Genomic DNA, 21,853 nt, shown 5'->3' with positions numbered 1-21,853 from the left:
TGCATCTCCTGCGACGTGATGGCACTTGCAGAGCAACTCTGGGCTGTATCATGAGCTCCAAAACTGTTCTGGAGGAGGTACGTCTAAATGGAAACAATAAATGCAATCTAATATTAATCTACTCCTCTCATTCGGTTACTGGAAGATGATCAAGAGAGTCAAATTTAGGAGTTTCCCCCTAAAAGGAAACCATGTGAAAAGACTATATTTCCAACTTGCCCCCAAATCACCACCTTACCTCCTCCACTCCTGCTTCTTCAGTGACAAATTTCATTTCCTCCACAACTGCATCACTGGTGGTGGTACTTCCCACCCCACAAGCCCTGGGTGGGATATGTGGCGCTTCTGCAATTAGAGCATCCCCAGTCACCTTGGGTAAGTGAATGTTTCCCGCTTGCAGGAAGTGGGAGGCGTGCAGTACCATGGCACTGGAATGGGGCACAGCGAGGCTTGGGACAGTAGCCAATTTGATTGGCTGTTCAACTCGCATTCGACCTTCCTTGCTGTGCCCAGTAGCAGTGCTTGTCCCACTTACCCACCGATATCGGTTGTTTAATAGGGAGGCTTCAGTGGCCGTTTGTAGTAAGCAGAATATTACTGCAAGGCCGATTAGGGGCATAAAGGCTTACACTTCTGAAGTTAACCTAATGATGGTTTTATTTTCTGTACATTCCATGTATCATATTTGGGGGAAAATGTAAGGGTCCATGTTAAATTGCTGGGGCCACTGCTAGTAATTTAACATAATTTTATCTCTTCCCTTGTGTGTCTTGGCAGTCTCAGATATACCAGTGTATGCATGCTCAATCCCTGAGGTCCTATCCTGTAGCCCACCGAGGAGCAATAAGTTATGGTCTTATGGCCTCCAACTGGACCTCTCTGTTGCGATGTGGGGAAAAAATTGGATAATTTAAATTCTCTTTGTCTGGCCAAAAGATGGTGACAGAAAGGGCACCAGGGGAAGTTGGACTGTTTTAACTTAACTTCATCTTTTCATTGAGGTGGCCAAGTCAACCGGTCTAGAAGTCCCTAATACAAAAATGAGGTACATTATTTTGGTTAAATAAACATGGCCACTTTATTTTTTAAATCTGTTGCCTGTAGGCCTTTTAGATGGTGTGAATTCTTTCATGCTAAAGATCCTGCAAAGCCCCTAATGCCATCTATATGATGCTGTCTGTACACACTTGGGGGGCACAGAATCTCACTTGATGCGCCAAGAGGTGATGCATGAAACATCATGGAACTTGCTATTTTATTATCTAACACTTCTTTAAATTCTTATCTCCAAACATAACTGAGGGGTGTGTTTTTGGAGAAGCAAAGAACGGAAAAGGGTTTTCGTCTAAGGCAATTATCTCATTGTTTTCAGGGTCTACACTTTTGGAAGGATAAGCCGTTCCGCCTCCAGGGTGGCGCGCGCATGCTACATCCTCAGTGTGCCCATGACCTGTCAGCCAAGCAGGACAGGAGCCTTCAATCTGGGTTTACTGAATGCTAGCAAACAGCCTTCCTTCGAGGCTACAGAACAGCCCTGATAGACTTATACAGATATTTACTCCTGTGCATAGCATTAGGACAATACAACCAACATTTCTGGAATTCTCATAGTTCGAAGCAAGAATGCCACAATACAGCCACTGCATGTCAACATGTAAATCATTAAGAAATATATTAAAGTGATACATTGTAACTCATACAAAGCAGAAACAAAATACATGCTAAGAGGGCCTGAACAACTGCAAATAAGAAATGGGACACAGATCAATAGAAAGGGAAAACAGCTGTGCTGTAAGGGCAGTAAACAATGACTAGGAAGTTAATATAACCACCAAGAGAAGTAATTCTAGAGTTGGCTTTCTGCATTACTACACAGAAGGGCAGATCATACATCTGATTTAAACAACTGCTGACAAGACTTGAAATTCACCTCACTATGGACTTGACCACAATTTAGTTTTTAACAAAATGCCCGAGAAGATTGTGTTACTTACCAGAAATGCAGATTTCAACATGTTCTTTACCTGCTTTACGGGTACCAGTTATGCTCATCTTCATCTTGAAAAACATGCTGTTTCTTAGCTTTAGTGGCAATTACCTGGCTGTTTTTACTTTTGCTACCTTGGGAAATGCTCTTGATGCCAGTCTCTCCTTCTATTTAGGGATTTGTTAGGTGGGGAGACAATATGGCACACATTTCCCAAATCTGTCACATGCACAGATTCATGGAAGATGCCAAATGTCAGCATCCCTACAATTACTGCTGTAGTACTATCTTATACAGCGAGTGCCTATTGCAAAGCACTGCTCTGCTAGTTGGTCTAGAGTTTTACAGCTGCAGACTGTTATTCGGCTGCACCCAGAAAAGTTGAGAAAAAAACACCTGCGGAATTTCTAGCTACAGTGCAGCTTCAAGTGTGCATAAGCCATCTGGTCCAGGTGGGGCATTACCTTTTTTTTGAGGGGGGGGGAGTTTTAAATGGCACGAACTAGGCCTGAAGGTATCTGAGCACTTTACACGAGCACCACTTGCGTTAAAGACTGACACATTGTTTTTTTGGTTTATTAGGCACAGGGAGGTTAAGTGATTTAGCCAGAATCGCAGGATTTTGTGCGTACCTGCCGAGGCTCGAACCCAGTTCACCAGCTCTGAGGCCGAGCACCAGCCGCGGCCGGTAGTGGGAGTACTGGCCGGGCGGTGATGTGGGTGAGGGGGAGGGGCAGGGTGGGCGGTAGTAATGTATGGATTATGGACTTTAGAAGGTAAGTAAACATAAAAATAAATAAAACGAATTTCGTTACACACACTGCATCGCATTTTGCATTGCAGTGTGTGCAACGAAAATCGTTTTATTTATTTTTATGTTTACTTACCTTTTAACGTCCGTAATCCATACATTACTACCCCCCCACCCTGCCCCTCCACCTCCCCACGTCACCGCCCGGCGGGTACTCCCACTACAGGCCGCGGCTGCCGAGCACTCTAGCCACTGGGCCATATCCTCTCACATTCCTTCAAGACTGCATATTTACTTCCAAAAGAAGTGGGTGGGGATAGCAGTAGACATCTGAAATAAACCCTAGACGGTTTGCATGGTGGTGGCCTACTCACTGCTGTTAATGTGATATGCCTGCCTCGTCAGTGATGTATGCTGCCTCCCACGGCCAACTCAGAGTCGCATCTACTGTCTCCAAATGTCTCTTGGCAGATTCTGATGTCCCTTTGCATCTGCTGCACGTTAGGTAAAGAAAAACATGTCAGTTCTTAGGCCTCAGAAGTGGTACAAGCTGAAAAGGTGCAAGAATTCTCAGCAGGTACTGCATTAGTGTTTGTGGTAGTGGCAGCTCCTCCACCAAGGCGAAGGAGCATTGTTAACTGATCTCTGAGCAGTGTGAAAAAGGACAAATAAAAAAAGAGTTTAACACAACGTTATTATCATTTTATTTCTAATACAGGCTATGAGGCAGGTTAGGGCGGAGCTGGTGTCCCAGTGAAGAGTGATTGGTGTACCATAAGTGTGCATGACAGTTTGGCTGTCCGTATTGGGACGGAAAAACAGACATGTACAATGAGTGATGGTCAGGGTACTAATAACGTTGTTTCTTTATGGGAAAAAGAGAGAAGATTGTCAGGCTGTTCTGTCTTAAATCTGCGCCAAAAGCTCAGTTCTAGGTCAGTCAGATGTCAGGCAGTCGCCAGAGAAACTGCTAAAGGGATGGTACAAATCTGCTAGACCAATTAACAAACGTGGAACAGTGCAGCAGCCATGATGTGTCCTTCCAGCATAGAATGCTATACTCATCCTGCTTCCAAACCAAAATAAAGTCAGCACAGGGGTAGGCAGGGCTCCGGGATTGTGTGTGGCCAAGCTGAGACTCTTTGTAATGCTTCAAAGAGCATAAAGTAGGACACTGTTGGCGAAGCAACACATACCCTCTGAGAACAAAAGGGAATTCTGACATCTATTGGTGGCTGCTGCCACCTGGCACTCCTGGAGTTTACCTTAACATTTGGGCATCAACTGAACAATGACTAAGGACCTTTGTAAAACTGCTGGACCCCCAGGTATACTGGAATGGACCCCTTAGTTTGCTGTTCTTTATTCTGTCTTGAATCCTACATCACAGTCACCCACAAGAAGTGCTGTTCAGAGTTAAACCGCTGGACTCCCATAAAAAGAACGGTGGACACCACAAGGCAACCTCAAAAAGGTTGGTGTTCCCCCTGGAGTAACCACATGACTCAAGGCATTCACAGACACTGCCTCTAGACCTGAACATTTCACCCACAATCACTGTAGTCAGGTATGTTTGTGTAGTTAGTTGAATGGAATCAAGACAAAACTACAATGCCCAGACTGCATTGTTTTAACACATGAAGGTACAAGCCTGGACACAGGGTGCATAGTCACTCAGAGGCAGGTGCCGAGGCACCCTTACTGCCATAAAGGAAACAGAGGTCTCCACAAGGCACAAACACCTTGAATTTGAAAAAAAACAAGTGAAAAAATGACATCTTAGAAAAGGATGGTAAAGGTCTAAGTCCATGACGAGTTGACAAAGAATACAGAGAAGTCAGGTCAATAAGACCCTGTTGCGCGTGAACTCTTTCCTTCCTCATAGAGCCTTACTTGTAAAGTTGAATGCGCAAAGAACCGGTCAAAGATCAGGGATATTCAAAAAGAGTGAGAAGGTAGTGGCTGTGAGAAAAAAAAATCAATGTTGTGTATCATTCATTGTTAACACAAAGGTTAAGCTCCAATGGGGTCGGACCTTAGTCAGATCCCCCACTCAAAGAGCCAACCACTTTTGAAAAACAAAGCAACTCCAGGTATGTACAATGAAATTCAGCCTTGCGCATGACCTCGCCACCAATGGCTGTGGTGGGAAGCTCTTGGTCTCAGCACAGGCTGCGGTTGGGTACCAAGCTGGCGTCTGCCTTCTGCAGCCCGCAGCATCCTTTCTCATAGTACTCCAGAATCAGATGCTGATCTCTGGAAACATGTAGCCAACAGTTGTCTACTGCAAGTCATTTAAGTGAAGGGGCTTTTGTGCTCCTTTTCAGCGCTCGGCCAGCTTCATAACTTAGGGGGTGTCATTCATGGCTGGTTTTCACAGTCACCCATCTTGTCATGTCCAATGACATGCAAGCGGCGCATGCATTTCCGCAAAGCCATGTTTATACAAAAAATAAGAAAAAGAAAATCTAGCAAACTAATTTGACCTAATGCAGTGTTTGTCAAGTTGCTTGGATAATAACACCATGTGCGCCATTAGTGTAATTAGGCCCCAAATCTATGTTTTAAAAAGTTAAAGATTATTAAAAACAAAATCAAGTTGATCTGAGGGAACAATGGCCTCTAAAAAAAACAGGAGGTCCTAATATTCTCTGGAATGAGTGAGGATGCAGCTGTACGTCGACGGCTTTCATATGCTCATTTGAATAATGTGCCCTGATTCTGTCACTTTATCCATCCTCCTTATGCTCCGTGCACTCGGCATCAACAACAAATGAAGTTGTAAATAAGAGACAATCAACACTTTTGTGTTTACGCAGTTAGTGCGGGCAGAATGTCAATGTGGGGTTTCTCTGGAGCAGAAGTAAGGGGATCTACGGTTTGCGGATGTAAGCACCCGTATGGGAAAGCCACAGCGAGGCAACAATGGGGGGCATTTAAGCCCTTTATGCTGCACGGCGCTGGCAGAATGTTCTTGTTAGGCGCGAATCTGCAACGACAACAAACTTCTTGTTCCTGCACAGGCAGCGGCTGGAGGCCTCGCCACGCTAGCTCACTCAGAAGCTCGACTGCTAATGACACACATGCTGCATAGAGATAAAACAAACACTCGACGCACACTTGTGCACAAGGCCGGCGCCATACCCTGCCCATGGGAAACTCTTTCTTTTTTGATTTCCCAGACTTCCCTTTATCAATGGAGGAGAAAGGGGGGGGGCTGACTGACGGGGTGGAGATATGGTGCTCGTAAATGGAATACTTCCCAAAAGGTATTCTTCAAAGCATTGCTTAGGCTGCAAAATCACTGTTCCACTAGGCCTGAAAAGGTTGACTCCCCCTTTCCTTAAATATCCCCCCAGGATTCACATACAGTGATAGTCAGTTGGTCTATCTGATGACCCTTTCACAACATACATTTCAAATTAGGTGCAGAAAATAAAGGAAAACATTCAGGTGTTTGGAGGTTTCACACTCATCCAAGTGCACACACTAGCCAGTTTTGGCGGGTCTGGTTACATAAAACAGTGCATTGGGCGGAAACGCCGCGATTTCCTTACCTTCACGTCAGAGAAGTATGTTTTCAGCATGTTGGAACTTGGATACCGCGTGTAGAAGAACATCAGCTTGGCCTTCTTCAGGTGATTGGGCGAGAGGCCCTCTTGCATGTAGAATTGCGCTTGTTAAGGAAAAAGCTGCACTTGAAAATATGCATATCATTACAATCTGTATGGGGCACAATATAACATTTATTGAGAACAGGTAAAAAATCGGGGTGCCCAGCACCAAACACCCACTAGCGGCCCATCTCAGATACCATTGGCCTGCCTTAGAGAGGCAAGGCCTCTGACCTTTCCCACTATCCGCCCAAACCCACTGCGCCACCAAAAAGGAGCCTTCTTGCCATCTGCCACCCCACATCCATGACACAAACCTTCTGAGAGCTATAAAAACACGATGCCAACAGTACTTCTTATAACTAAATCTACACTGTTCCAAAAGCACAGCCTACCACTTAGAGGGTGAATCAGAATGCCAGGCAGCCATTTGCTGTTTCATTATTGCAGCTGATGATCTTCAGGATAAAAACTGCCAAGAAAGTAATTAATTTCGATTTTGGATGCCTCAGTACATTCTTGGTAACACAAGGAACAAAATCTACATTTCCAAAACATGCCGTATCCTCTCACCCTCTTCTTCCTGCTAGATACAGACAAGCTGGGGGTGATGTGAGAAGACAAGGGTGAAGCTGGGGACACATGAGGTTGGGGACATTGGACTTTATTAAAAATCTGTGGTCAAACTCAATCTATCCACTTTTCTAAACAGCTATAGGAGTCAGACCCTCCCATCGAAAGACAGTGAAATAACATTTTTATCTATTTGCTTTGTTGATTGCTTCCAAGATTCTTTGCTGCGCAATAACAGTAGCTTTGATGACACATTTATTAGCAAAATACACATTACCTTCAAATGACAGTTGTCCATACATTGTGTGTTACTTTTCTCCAATACTGCTTTGCCTCTGTACGTTTTTTTTTTCACAGCACTCTTTAAAACAAGTTTACATTCTGGCATATGTTGAGCTACACATCTCATGTTGCTGACAATGAAAAAGCATTTGGGGGGTAACAGATAATGTGGTTTAGCAGATCAATAAATGGCCACTTACTCTAATAAGGGGGACTATTTATCTGGAAACATCATTACCTCTTAAATCTGTAAACAGAAGCAACCGAAACAATTCCCACGAGCCTGTGGGGCTAGTCAAAACAACCCAGGCTTTGTAATTCCCCTCCGGCTTCTTGGCACTCTTTTGTGTTCCGCGTGGCGGCGGGCTTCGGACACATCTGTGCCGCAGGCTGTCCCCGCCATTCCCTCGGCGAGAGAATGGCTTTATAATTTATCAGAAATGAAGATGCATGTGGAGAAAATCAATGTGGTCCCCCACAAGGTCATCGAAAGGTTCCTTCCTAGAAGCTTCTCAACAGACTGGCTCTTTTCAAAGCAATGGCGGACCCCAAGCCACACTTTTACACCTTAGGAGGGAGGGTCAGAAAAGTTCACTGATGGTCAGCCGCAGGCTCATTGCTAATGTATTTATTCCTCCAGACTGTTCCATTCTTCAGAACAGTGGGTGCACCCTTATCGCGTCATATACTCAACAGGGCGCGCTGAATGGTGGGAAGGCTGGGCCTTCAGATTTTTAGGTTCTTGTGAAGATTTAGGGACATCATAAATCTGGAGGTTAGGGGTCACGCTGGCAATTTTACTTCAGACCTTGGATTCGGGGGACACTTTCCAACAGGGGACACTGCCCAGCCATCTAGGACTAGAACTTCACCCGCACTATACAAGGCCCAAATTAACGCTTGGCCAACCAGCAGCTAGGACAGAAAATTACTTCTTCAGGCTGTTTTTTTTACAAACAATGCCTGGAAAAAATTAGCCCTTTGGTGAGTAAGTTGGAACCAGCCCGCCTCTAACTTCCATTTTCTTTCAGGTGCTGGATACATACAAAGGAAATAATTTATAGCTGGCAAACTTCGTGTGCCAAGAGACAAATTGAAAGGCCCTCCCTCCAGTTACTTCCATTAGACTGATAGAGAAGTCTAAAAGAGCATTACACTCTCCAGCGCCATCTGTCAAAGCGCATAAGTGAAATAACAGCGGCAAGCTGTCACCTTTTGCTTAGCGATAAGACGTTTAGGCTCGTCAAAACGTCCACACAGAGGCGCGCGCATCCTCGCGCGCAGTTGACGCGGCTCCGTCTGGCGCGCGGGAGCTCGCGGTTCGCAGACGCACAGCCACAAGTAAAGAGGGACGCGGGAAACGGCGCAGTTCTAATTCGCTGCAAAAACACATAAAAGCTTGTTAATCTAATGATCAGCATATGTTGAATTTTGATTCAAGGTTTCCCAAAGACAGGTTCAACTTTTGATGGGCTTAAACATATCAGAGTGTTTTTAATGTGCGGATTCGCTTTGCATTTCAATCTTTCTGATATTTTGATGTATTCCGCGTTAAAAAACAACACAAAAAAGCCATTTCAGAACAGATGCACCAAAGACACTTTGAAACTGAGATCTTCTGAAAGCCTATTTCTTGTCCCATTGCAGCAGCCATTATGCACTTGCAAATTTTGCGCGGCACAAAAAATGAGACATTTGTGACATTTATGCCAGCCTGTCAAACTGATGCCACTGCCAACGATGTGACTTCAAAATCCAAACATTCACAAGCCCCCAACGCAGCCTAGCAGGTCCAAAGCAACGTTAACCCTTTGCATTTGTGTGTGAAAATAGAAAAGGTCGGATCAATTGGTTAATTTCCCCTGTAAGTGCTTGCGCTGGAGAGGGAGCTGTTCTTCCAAGAAAGCACTAGCTGTTTCCAGGATACTTGCGCGCGCGCGTGAGTCACGGAGGCCGCGAGTCGGTAAACACACAGCTGCACCGAGCGCGAGCTAAGCCCCATTCAAGGCCAGAAAGAAACCAAGTGCAAATAAATATTAAGAAGGTAAGGGCGGCGAGGGGTGCGCAAACAAGCGCCGGCCCCGCAGTTCGCGGGCCTGGTCTCAGTTCTCCCAGACTCAGCTTTGTGAAGACAGATGACATTCAGGTCTATGTGTAATGCAAAATAGACAATAACTGCTGAAACTTGAGCCAGCTGCCAGGTGTAAAAAAAAAAAAAGAAAAGATGAAAAATCCATAAATTAATGAAAGACATCTGCTCAGGAACATAAAAGATCAGAGGAGCGGAGCACTGCAGCTGAACCTAAAGCAGTGTTCAAACAACCTGACACTCTTGTCTTGTGTGTTTGCGAAGTGCAATTTAGCCCAACCTGAATAACAGCAACACAGAGGCGACCTGAGGAACGAGGGTGTGTGCGCACCAGGCGGTGCAAGGGGCCCGCCTGTGTGTCCCTTCTTGTGTGCGCATCTTCGCAGCCACATTTGCATGAAGCCATGCTAGGCCGGACGCATAATTACAGGTGGGTAAATTGCATAAAACATTCATTTGCAAGCTGTCCGTCTGATCAAACGTAGTCAACGTAGGTCCAGAAAGGCCGGATCCAAGCTACGTTTTCAGGAAATCCGCACAGAATAAAGGCACTCACAATTAATCTAAGGGGGGCGGGGGGATAATACACATATCAGTTATCCTGAGAACCTGGCCTGGATCTGGCCCCATGCCGTCCACCCGTGGGCGTTTGTTTTTCTATTTGTGCGCATGAAAGACATCTATGCTGGTCGCATCCATCCACTGCTAATATAATTGTCACTGCGTATCAGCCAACCCTATCTGCCCGCCCCCGTGAAACTCTTGCAAATGTACTTGGCACCCTTCGCGGGCTGCCGACCGAGCACCGTGCGGGGCTGGGGCGGCTGCCGAGGGAAGGCGAGGGGGATCTGTCATTTTGGGGGAAGCAGGCGACGGCCATACGATGGATGTCTTCAGCTGTCATGGACGCAGGCTCCGTGCTGCGTCACCGCTTCCTGTATTTCTGATGAGTAACGCCGCAGGCAAGCATGAGTGTGTCGTATGGAGTGTATTTTTAAGTACTGCTAAGCACTCAAGAGTCCATCCTTCTCTCCTGCTTGTGGTCGCTGCCAGGCCTGCCTCATCCTCGGTCCAGCACCACTGTGAACTCACACATCCCCCTCTGAGTGTCTTTGAAAAAGAGTCCATCCTTGGCAGAGAATATTAGCACTTTACTGTTTCGAGTGCTCAGAGAATGTGAAAAACACCCCAAACCGTGGAGCACAGACGTGTTGAGCTACAGGGGCACATTATATGCTGTGTATGAAGTTACTAAAACACAACATAGATTCTTTCGAAAAGGAATCCCTGCTATTTCCAAAGGCAACTGAAGGGCCGCCTCTTCACCCTCCATGTCTTTCCTCACCAATGCTCTTTCCCTTCCCAATCCCCGCTGTACCCAAGGTCTGCAGAATCCTTTAGTCACGTGATTGCATGATAAACATCTTCAAATACATAACCAACACGGTATTACTACAGGCAATGGTCCAAGCTTGTTGGAGTTAGACCAGCTCGTAACGTTTTTGGGGTCGTTGTGTGGGCACTCACACCAGGGCACTGGCCATTGCATCAAGTATGGTGGATGGAGGGCATTGTGCCTGCCTAAGGTTTGTAGAACATTTACTAAAAAGGAAGGTTAAAGTAGCCTGACTGAGCTGTTGTCATACTCTTGCTGTTCTAATTGTGAAAAAGTTCAGAGCAGCAAGTAGCATGTATTGCGCCTGCTGAGCTGTTCTTCTAGCTGATCTCTATGTAGGCCGTGTATCATTTCTTAACTCTTGCTATGGCTCGCTGCGCAGGTAGGGTCAAGGAGATGTAAAAAGATGCAGCAACCTTCATACATGGCCTGACATCTGTAACAACAGTGACTTTCTGCATACCACACATCGCAGAGGGAATCGACTCTTGCCAACATTATCTGTTTCTAATAGGCCTGACCAAGGTGGAGCGGTGGATGGAAAAGTATTGCAGGAAGCTTACTTCAGACAACCCCAGATGGTGATGGTGCCTGAGTTAAGCTTGAGGAAGGAACAGGGTTTTTTGGTCCAATGAATTAATAGGGTCTGACCACCACCTGGTGAATGACCTGAAATGCAGGTCATTATGTGGCCATAGGATTCATATTGCAGTGCATATACAGCACTGAGGTGTGATGCTGTGAAAGCAAGCACTTACCAACCAAGCGTGGTCACGGGGCTCAGAAAACATGCGATTCTGGATCTGTCTTCAGTGTTTTCCTATGGTAGTTCTTAGGCTTTGGGAAGGTTCTATGTGCAAGCGTGCTCTTCAGCGAGACTAGTGGCCTTGATCTAGGCCATGTGAGTTTAAACTAACCAAATGCGGAAGTGTTACCATTCTACCACCTTAAGGTATTTATTTTATCATCTTTAAAAGCATGAAAGACTTGGTCAACCTGTGTGGACCAGTACCTGACAATCTCATGTTAAATACTGTGTTCTTACACAGTTCATATACCCCATGTTTCTAACGAAAAAAGCATGGGTCATGCAGGGTTCAAAACATGAGTGTTTTCAACTCTTCTTTGTTATCTTTCTGAACATCCTACCCTTTTCAAGATCTACTTTTACAACCCTCTGCCTCCCTGCTTCATCCCTCCCTACAACAATTGATCTGCTGTATTCTGTTCCACTATATACATGATTTAACGATGCTAGCCAGTAACTCCCTCAGAGAGTGATCATCAGTTAAAGTCACAGGAAGAGGATTAACCTGATGGACCTGGGATTACCGGGTCTTTTATCACAGGTTTTTTATGATTCTGGGGAGTTTAATACTGAAATGTAACACCTTTTTCTGGGCAGGTGGTAAATATCTTCGAGGGACAGGTTTTGGAGGTCAGCGGGTGTAGGCAGGTGGTGGAAATGACGTGTGGAGTTTGGGGATGATGTGGGCTTTCTGGAGGAAACATTATCTTCTTCCCCCAAGGTGCTGAAGATGGTGGGCAGGAGAAAGGGCTGTGCCCTTACTCCTCTCAACCCACTGGTTTACTGGTTGAGTAGCCATACGTTGTAAAATCAGATTTCTGAACCTGGGGATTCAGGCTCGGAAACACCAGACCATTGTAGTTGCCTGGAGCAGTATTCCTCAGGGACATCGCTCCAGGCAGCTCAGAGGGGGTTTAGGCGTACTCAGTTTATCAATATGGAACAATGCAAGACTAATGTGGAGATGACAGGATTCAAACTAGTGACCCACAAGCCAAACAGAAAGTCAGCATCCAGAGTTTAACTCATGAAACCATCAGCCGGGTTACGCATACATTTTTTAGGCTCATGTTGTTTTTTAACAAATGATCCGGTCCTGAAATTACTCCTTCAACATACAAACAATTTCAAGCATGAACACAGTGATATCTCTAGCTTTGTATATGGAGGCATACTTGACCTGCCACAAATCAATAAATGAAGAAACTTACGTATAACAGTTTCATGTGTTAAACTGCCACAAAGTACGCTAGGGCAGTGAGAATTTACAGAACACAAAATGTGAGTCAACATTTGAAAGGGCAATAGACAGACTGAATGGGAATGATGAAAGTGAGTGGGGTCCTTGTACGGGGTCAACAAAGCAAAAGGTCTACCTCCTCGAATCAGCACTGTGTTTGTGGTGGTCTGCGATCTGGTTGGATGAACGTAGAGATTGTCTGAGTCAAAGTGTGATCTACTTTGGGGCTTTCCAAAGGATGCATTTGTGGTTGAGACAGAGATTTAGGAAATGCACTGAATGTTGACAGGGAGTCAACAGGGCAAGTCAAGGCACAAAGATGGAGTGCCTAGTTTTTTTCAACAAGCAGTCTGGCAGCAGTGAGGAGAGCTGGTGATCTGATAGGCCAAGGTGATGGACTAGGCAAGGCAAGTAGTGGTACTCCTACTGGTTTATTTCCAGCATGACGGAGGGAAGGGTGTACATCAGGAGAGACATCAGTGGTCATAGTATTACCAACCATAGATATGATCTGGGAAATGAGAGTGGCAGGGTTTGGGAGATGGCCACAGGCCAAGAATACAAGCATACTTAGTATCGATGAAAAGTAGGTCTGTTATGGGCTCATGGACATCCTTGATTCATTGGAAGGGTGTGGAATTGGTACCACACCAACAGACGTTGAGGTTAAATCTTGGTCAAAAAGTACATCTCATCCCCAATTCCAACAAAGATTCTGAAATAGGGAGATAAATGTGACACATCTTGTTTTTTATGTTTATTAAGTTGTAGTGATTCTGAATGCGGAAACAGAATGTTCCTCAAAAGGAAAGTGCGAATTAACATCAAAGAAGCAGGAGTATTGGGTGAAAGTTTGACAATAACTAATTATTTGTGCTTTTCTTGGCTTGAACTCCATATTTTCCATATGCACCTGTATCTCATTCCACCCAATAGGTATTTGAGTGCCCGTACGCTTCCTTAACAACATAATTGATGAATACTTCTGTATCCGACTTTCAGTTTCAGACACAGTGTGAGTCAATTCATGCAGAAAGGAGCAACACACTTCCACCTGCACACGCATTGACTGGACATAATGCCTCGTTTGTGCTTTCCTGTGCCGCATGCAAATGTTCATGATTTAAATACGTTGTTTTCTTGAGATGCAAAGAGGGTGCCTGACAAGGAACATAAGGGAGAACAACAACTGGTTGTCTGTGTCTTTTGAGATTTGAATAAAACTTGATATCTGGTTAAAGGGGAATCATTTGCAAAGATATAGAGCGTGGTCAATAAAAGAGCTCCTGGAACAGGTGCATGTCACATGCAACAGTAATCAGCCAATGCCTACTAGAGAATGGAACATAATTTGAAAGGCTACTTAAATAAAACACACTGGATTTGGCAAGGTGTAGGAAATCTAGTTTCCCTATGGCACAAGCACAGCCTGCAAAACCTGCTCACGAGGGCACGTGTCACAGGTTAGGTAAGGATGCCCTGAAGAAGCAAAGAGAAATTGTCTCAGCCAAGCACACTATTTTTGTTTAGACATATTTACATGGCTGGCTTCTAGAGGATGAGCACAGAGTTGCTGGAAACAGAGTGCAGTGTGACTCATAAATCTCTCTTGAACAAGAGGCAATAGTTTGTCTAGGTGAAAGTTGATCACGATACCATGTTCAATTAACAGGATCAGTGTTTTTTGTCTTGGGGAACCCACCATCGGTAAACTAAACTAGTCCTAAGCAATTTAAATGCATGTCGCTGAGCTACTTGGTGAATACGGTGCCATTAAAATGGGTGCTAGTAACACTTGTTATTTACATTCCATAGAAGCAGCAATCATGCTGCAAGAGGCACTATTTAAGTTATTATGATTAAATACGGAGGGACAATTTTCAAAAGTTGCAGGCAGAAATATTCAAAATTACTACCGCAAATTTCCTTCCACATTTGAAACAGATTGCAAAGACTGATGATAGAGAAGGCATGAGTAATATCCCCCAACTGGAAAAGTCTGCCTGTGTAAAAAGTGTGCGAATATGCAGTAGTCCATGTAACTTTTTTCTCTGAGAGGAAAGTGTTTTCCTCACTAAGAAACACTTAAGTCTGACACCACCAATAAATATGGATGCAATCCGTCCACTTTTTCAATGGAAAAGGAACTCCTGCACCTTTTACAGGGGCAACATTTTTTTGTTATTTAGAGAGTAATAGTAGTATTACTACAAAAAAACTCTTTTTGTTATTTAGAGAGTAATAGTAGTATTACTACAAAAAAACTCTATTTGGCAACAACTGCAACAGTACATGGAGTCACCTTGAATGTATTCCTATGTACATAAGTTACAAACAATGGTGTTTGGTAAATGAAGATAGAACACACAGATGATATATTTATATAGAGTACATAATGTCAGTAATGGATTTGCTGGTAGGGAAGAGAACGAAAGCATGACTATAGGGTTCTAGACATTGTTACCCATTACTACGTTCTTTTAGTAGATGGACTTCAAGATCACCCTTGAAAATCTCAAGTGGGGAGATCACATACAGGTCAGCTGGGTGCAAGTGCTACTGGAAAGGTCCCAGTAAAGTTGCAGTCAGGAATCTTATGGCAACACAAGGAAGTTTCGGTGGAACCATGAAGTTTTTATAAAGATGATCACAGATTTCAAGTTGTATTTCAAGGGTTATGTTTAGCAGGCTCCTAGAGAAATTACAAAGATCTATTGGACAAAGTTAAGAACTTTGTGTAGAGGGGCGAAGGAGTGGAAAGGGAAACCTATGGCACGTCACTATAAGAATAAAAATTGCTAAATCCGGATGACCTCATCACCACATTGGCTGTGTTGGAGGGAAAGTAAGACTTGATGGTAAGCTATTATAAAATATTCCAGGTGCTCAGTGAGGTTGAAAAGCATGTTGATGTTTTTGTCTGACAGTGCAAGTGATAGAGGGTGTGGGACACATTGCATGCAGTTTAGAATTTTTTTAGGAGTGTTAAGAGGGTATGAAAAAAGTTTATTGCTGATTTAGATGTTTCCAGAAAATAACACTGCCTGCTTCCAACCACACAAAACACTAGTTGCAGCAAAAGACACAGCAACCACAACCCTTGGGTAACATTGGCTGTTATTTGCAATGCAAATGAGTTATCCTGCTTGTTTCATGTTGGGAAAGAGATCAGTTTGGGAGTTAAACCAGGGGAAAAGAGAATGAACAGGAGTGCCCTACAAAAGGGATTCCATCGTAGAAACAGATACCTGACAAGATTCTTTATGGTGTTGACAAGTATTGCATTTAAATTTGAAACACATTGTAGAGGAGTCGGCTGCACCGCTTCACATGCCTCAATAGTCTCAAATCCCTCCATTTCCAATGCTAGGTGTGTGGGCAACTCAATTCAGTTTCTAGTTGAAGAAGGATGACGAGAGCTGAGAAAAACAAATAACTGCAGACAGCAAAAAGGCCACATTCAGTTGAAACGGACTATGCATGTGGCTATTCAGACCTGTCTAAGCATTACAGCCATTTTCTCCAATGAAGAAGCACAGGCCAATTTTCCTGAAAGGTAAGTCTGTTGGATACTCAGATGTTCAGGTAACATTGTCTACCTCCATCTTACATGTAGACTATATCTGCTAGACATTATTAGTCAAATGCCTGACTATTATAAAATATTTTCTGAATTGTCTGAATATTATCAAATTTGGTGTACGTCTTTCTATGTCTCATTAAACTTGCCTTTGCAATCAGTATTGCTCTGACTTGAAAAACTTTGAGGTATGCAAGTCATAAACAAATTGATCCATAAATTTGGAACATAAAATCCTACTTCTAAACTGAAGCACGCTACATACAAGCAATCATTTATGGTTAACTATTCAATACATTGCTCTCAATGTATCCATAAAAAGAAGCACTGAACAAAGCGATCATTTCAGGCACACTGTCTTTTCAAATGTCCAATCTTTTATGACACAGTGAGACATTCACAGCTTTAACTCTGCCCGACAATGTGTTATATTGAAGAATTTGTGAGATTTAACTTCACATTAGAAAAAGGAGATAACGAGAGAAAGAGTGTCGGAGAGGAATTAAACGTTAGCGCAAAATAAAATTCATTGCTTCATACAGTAATAGTGTCAGGGTTTGGTCTTTTACATTATGGGCAGGACTTTCTATTATTCTCGACAGGACTGTTCAACATTCTGAAGTAGACTTGTTGACAAACAGTGCTTAATTAAATGTATAAATACAGAAGGAAATATAATGATACCATATATTCAATAGCTGTCTATGTTGAATTCCGAATAAAAATGATGTTGGTTTGAATAAGAAAACACTAATCATATTGGACTCGATTTTGTACATAATGGAGAGACAAAAATAAAGAGCAGTAATTCTCTGAAAGTGTGTGATTGCCAAGTTGGGATTTCAAACCACGAATGTGCAAAAGTCCAAAGAGGAAGTGCAGCCTAATAGTTAAGCACCTGCTTTGAAAGAGGAAATGGTAGGTTGAAACCTGTTGCTCTTCTCACTTCCACACTTGGATTTTGTAAATTCTAAGACGGTGACTTCAATTGAAAAACCAAACAGATCTTGCAGATGTGTTGTTTAGGGCACGCTTTATCACAACACACACACACTAGGTGGTTTTGTACCTCATCGCACTAAGGTGTGCTGCAGTGGGGGGTCTACTGACTATACTTTAAAGCATACAGAACTATTTCATGACAATTGGTGACAGTGTATGCCCATCAAAACACTTAAAAATAACACTGTGCAATCCAAGAAGCACAGTGTGCATGCATCTTGGAAAAGATATACAGTGCATTAAATATCTGCAATGGATATGTAGTGTCATCAGTAAAACCAAGGGCAGTGAAAAAAAACTTGCATTTCACAATTACATTTAATGTAATTTTACTCTTAAGACTAATTTTGCCACCTTTTATGTGTGGGGTGCAAACATGCCCGGCATGATCACTGTACATTGAGCGGGTTAATCAAGGAAAGTTGCATGACCGTACAGACAACTTTTCAGATTAGTTGTCATTGCTGAAGGTACGGGTACAGTCACAATTTAGCCAATTCTTTTTTTAAAAAAAGGCTTCTTTTGAATTTATATGTAAGACTTTCACATCTGCACGCACACACAAACACAGAATATTTTTGTAGAAATGCCACTTACAAAAATCAAAGTGAAGAATCCAATGGACCAAGAGTTAACGCCTGAGTATGCTCAATATCTATCTTCATATTGCATTTTAGTTGGATTATAAGCCTTATTATGAAGAAAAAAGTGGGAAAGGAAAGGGCATTATTCTTCTATCTGCATCAGCTCTGTAATTGTTCTTTTAGCAGCAAACTATCGGTGTCCAATTATCCACATTCTACCTTAATGCATTTTCATCATCACAAGTCTTTTCACCATGTCTATTCACACCGCAGCAAGAGACTCCTTTTTTTGCAGAATGTCAAGCAGCATTTTGATCCCACGTCATCCAAATGCAGTCTTGGAAAAGGACTTCAGTTCCTCACACAACTCAGGGTGATTTAATCAATTATGCCTCAAAAGAAATCAAATTGAAATTCCTTTGAAATTAAAATGTGTTTTGATATTTTCTAAAGAATACTTATAGAGTATCTGCTTTTCATACCTCTGCCATAATTAGTCTTTATCCCTTATCACCAATCCTACATATTTTCAGGGGGTTCTCTTACCTTTGTGTTCTATCTCAACAAGTCACATGTGACATCAGAGAAATTAGTGAGGCATAAGGAGTGGGAAACATATGATTTGGGAAGAGCATGTCGTTTTCTTGGTTTTCTAAAATTAGTATAAAATGGGGCACAAATGTGCAGAGAGGAGGTGAGTAGAACAACGTTTTTGTACCAAAAACGAAAACTGAATATAGTGCTTTGCATGTATGATAAAGAACTAATGAATTCATAAAAAGAAAATATGTTGTGAAAACATAATTATTCATCATTATTTATTTCTACATTATTATTTTAAAAATATATATACACATCTGCATATCACTGTGTATCCCAATATATTCCATAATTAAATATGGATGTGCTTTCTTATTGATCTGAAGTGTTTTTTAGCCTCAATTAGGCTTGCTACGTTTCAAGACTATCGAAGGCCCAGAAGTCATTTTATTAAGAGTGCACTATTTGCATATTTCTGCAAAGTGCAACCTCGTTTTCAGTGATGGCAGCTAGAAGCGGGATTTTAGGAGACTAAAGAACTCGATATTGTATTTATGAATGATATCTTCTCCTCAAGGATGTCTTAAGCTTCCCCCAGGAGAAGGTTCTGCCACCTGCTCACTAGTAAATTTTTGCTGAAAGTGACAAGTTTCCGTCACATTAGGTTTGCTAGACTTGTATTGCGAGAAAACACATGCACACAAACATATATATATATGTGCTTGTATGTAAGTGTGTCTTTTCTCTCAATACAAGTCTATCAAACCATATATATATATATATATATATATATATATATATATATATATATATATATATATATATATATATATATATATATATATATATATATATATGTTGTACTACGCAATTCCATAAACTCTGGTCAGTTGAAATGGCTTTTTTATTACTCACTCTACTGTCTTCTATTTTTGCGTTAAACACGTGTTACACTGGATGGCTTCGTGGTGTGTTTTATTTTTAACATAGTATGTGTGTGTATATGTTCACTTTATTAGGATACAATGAAAAAGAGACAGATTACCCTGGAAAATATGAAAGGTTGCTGGTTATGAGTAAAGAAAATTTAGAACACAGGAATGAAACAAGACATTTTAATACCAGGGCAAAATTTTGTGAAATGTGGGTGTTTTGTACTACATGAAATTTGCAAAAATTCTTTCTAATTCATGAATGTTCAATTTCGTGTTAATTTTCACTTGCCCGACAGGTTTGTGAGAACCAATAAAACTGGAGTGGACAGTTTGGCCTTAAACCAGTCCCCAGCTGGTATCTCACACCACTTCTGTATACGAGACTTCTCGTGCGCTATATTCACACAAGATACAGGCAAAGTACATTTAATGAAATGTACATCATTTTCAGTATAGTTCTGAATGTTTGGGGAGTAAAACAGCATTTTCGCCCGCCCCTGATCAGGGCAAGTGACAGCTTTGCTACTGATAGCATATATCATAGCCCCTTGGTGTTCTTGTTAGTAAGGGCTCCCAACTCATGTGAGCAGTGTTCATATTGTCTACTCATCTACCCCGAGGTAGTACTGTGCATGCAGTTACCATTTCTACTCTTTACTGAACGTTAGGCCCACCAGTAGGAAGTTCTTAATTTAGGCCACTGCCATTAAATGACACGCAACGTCAGAAATTCAGCAATTAAAGGCATGCTAAATATGATTGGTAGAATCCCAAGCTTTCATAACACAGCATCAGAAGAAAAGAGGAAGAGATGGACTAAACCTAGTTTGTACTCAGTGTTTACAAACTGCTAATACTTAAAGAAAAAGTCTGGGACTCTGATTCAAATGAAGCCCTCCGAAAATTCTCAAGTTCCAGTATACAGACCCCAAACCAGCTCTTATCTCTAAAACCCTGTCACTGCTTTGCAACACTTCTGTTTTATCGTCTGTTCTTGTTTTCTAAATGTAATTATTGTTTCTCGTATGTGAGGTTTATGTATAACAAATGTAGAGGGCAATTAGTTCGGTGTTAGATTGCCGCGAGAAACAAAAAAAAGTTAAAACAATGAATACAATTATGTTAGGAATGTGTAGTATTATCCTGGCAAAATCGTCCAGTCACAAATGTGCATGACTATCTGTAGCGTTGCCCTATAGTGATTCCCCCAGTTGAGCTCTCCAGCGTAAAGAGGCAGAGTTTAGTTTAGTTGTAGTAAAAAAGAAACAGAATGTCTTTGCATTAATGTTTAAAAGAACATTTACCATGGGTTCATTGAATAAATGTTTGTCAAGCAATGATTTTGAGCTAATATTGATCATCTCGGCAGCAGGCCTACAAATGAAACGTTTACGCTCAAAAGGTCGGTTTCAAATAAAAAAGTAGGACAGAAGATATCCTCCAATCGCATTTTAACGAAATCCACAAAATCCCTTTCATCATGAAGAAAAAAAACTGCAATGTGTTCTAAAAAAAAGACAATACAAAAATGTGAAAACATGGAGAAGGTGGTAAAAATAGCAGTATAGCAGTCTTGTAAGTTTACAGCAGCTGAGTTCCATCTTTAATTGTGTCCCTCTGCTCTCCAAAATAATTTGCTTTGTGGCTGTAATGACAAAAGATTTCTGTGTATGGCTGAGCGGAGGTTAATCATGCATAGCAAGCAGCTGCACGAGGCCTGAAAACAGACCTCTGGGTGGAAGGGAGAACTCGATGCAGCTTGAATAAATCAGTACCTGTATCATTTTGTTTGCTCACTTGTAAACTAAAGGCAAGATACGCTGGCTGATAATGGCTCCCCTCTCCTGACCTTCCACTGAGGCAGATTTCAGGTTAGCTGCGCACTGCTGGCACATCCATGTCTTTGTCTTTCCCTGCAACTCCTGAATTCACTCCACTGCCGCACATTTGACTGCCGCTTCTCATGTCTCGAATCTCACTTTATAGCAGCATTAAATACATGTCTGGGCAGGGTCACAAAGGCATGCTAGGGTACACACAGGGGTACACCCAAAGTACCAGTTTACGCACTCTTACACGCCTTTCAAAATGACTCCAAAACATCAAACATGAGAATAAAATGGGAATATTTGTATAAATTAGTATGAATAGAAAGGGCTGCGTCCTCTTGGCACTTTTACTAAGGTATATAAGAGCACGTAAAAGAGTACTCCGTTAGTACTACTTTCCATACTCATAAATGCTTTTGGCAATCAGCACCATTGTTTCGACATAATTTTATGTGTCTATTTTATGAGCTTTATTGAGTACAACTCCGGGCCTGGCGATCACTCAAACACTCTGTTTATGTTATGTTACCAGCATTTTTATGCCATTTGTTTGGTTACATGGTGTGTTTGGCGTCTGGCCAACATTTATGGAAAAGATATTCATGTTGACTAGAGTCAAGGTGGTCTGTTGCCACATTGCTTA

The 21,853-nt window shown here is 42.4% G+C and overlaps 1 protein-coding gene across 9 annotated transcripts in view; it reads right to left on the bottom strand.

The window, feature by feature from the left end:
* The window catches only part of PROX1 (prospero homeobox 1), a 482,982-nt gene that overhangs the window by 63,716 nt on the left and 397,413 nt on the right, over positions 1 to 21,853 (bottom strand). For all 9 annotated transcript variants that reach the window (XM_078649768.1, XM_078649772.1, XM_078649773.1 and 6 more), the window contains one exon: positions 6,296 to 6,403. In XM_078649768.1, the coding sequence (XP_078505894.1) occupies positions 6,296 to 6,403 (108 nt within the window). The remainder of the gene's footprint in view (positions 1 to 6,295; positions 6,404 to 21,853) is intronic.

This window comes from Lissotriton helveticus, chromosome 6, assembly GCF_964261635.1.
Source record: "Lissotriton helveticus chromosome 6, aLisHel1.1, whole genome shotgun sequence".
NCBI classification, from domain to species: domain Eukaryota; kingdom Metazoa; phylum Chordata; class Amphibia; order Caudata; family Salamandridae; genus Lissotriton; species Lissotriton helveticus.
This window is presented reverse-complemented; position numbering and strand designations above follow the sequence as displayed.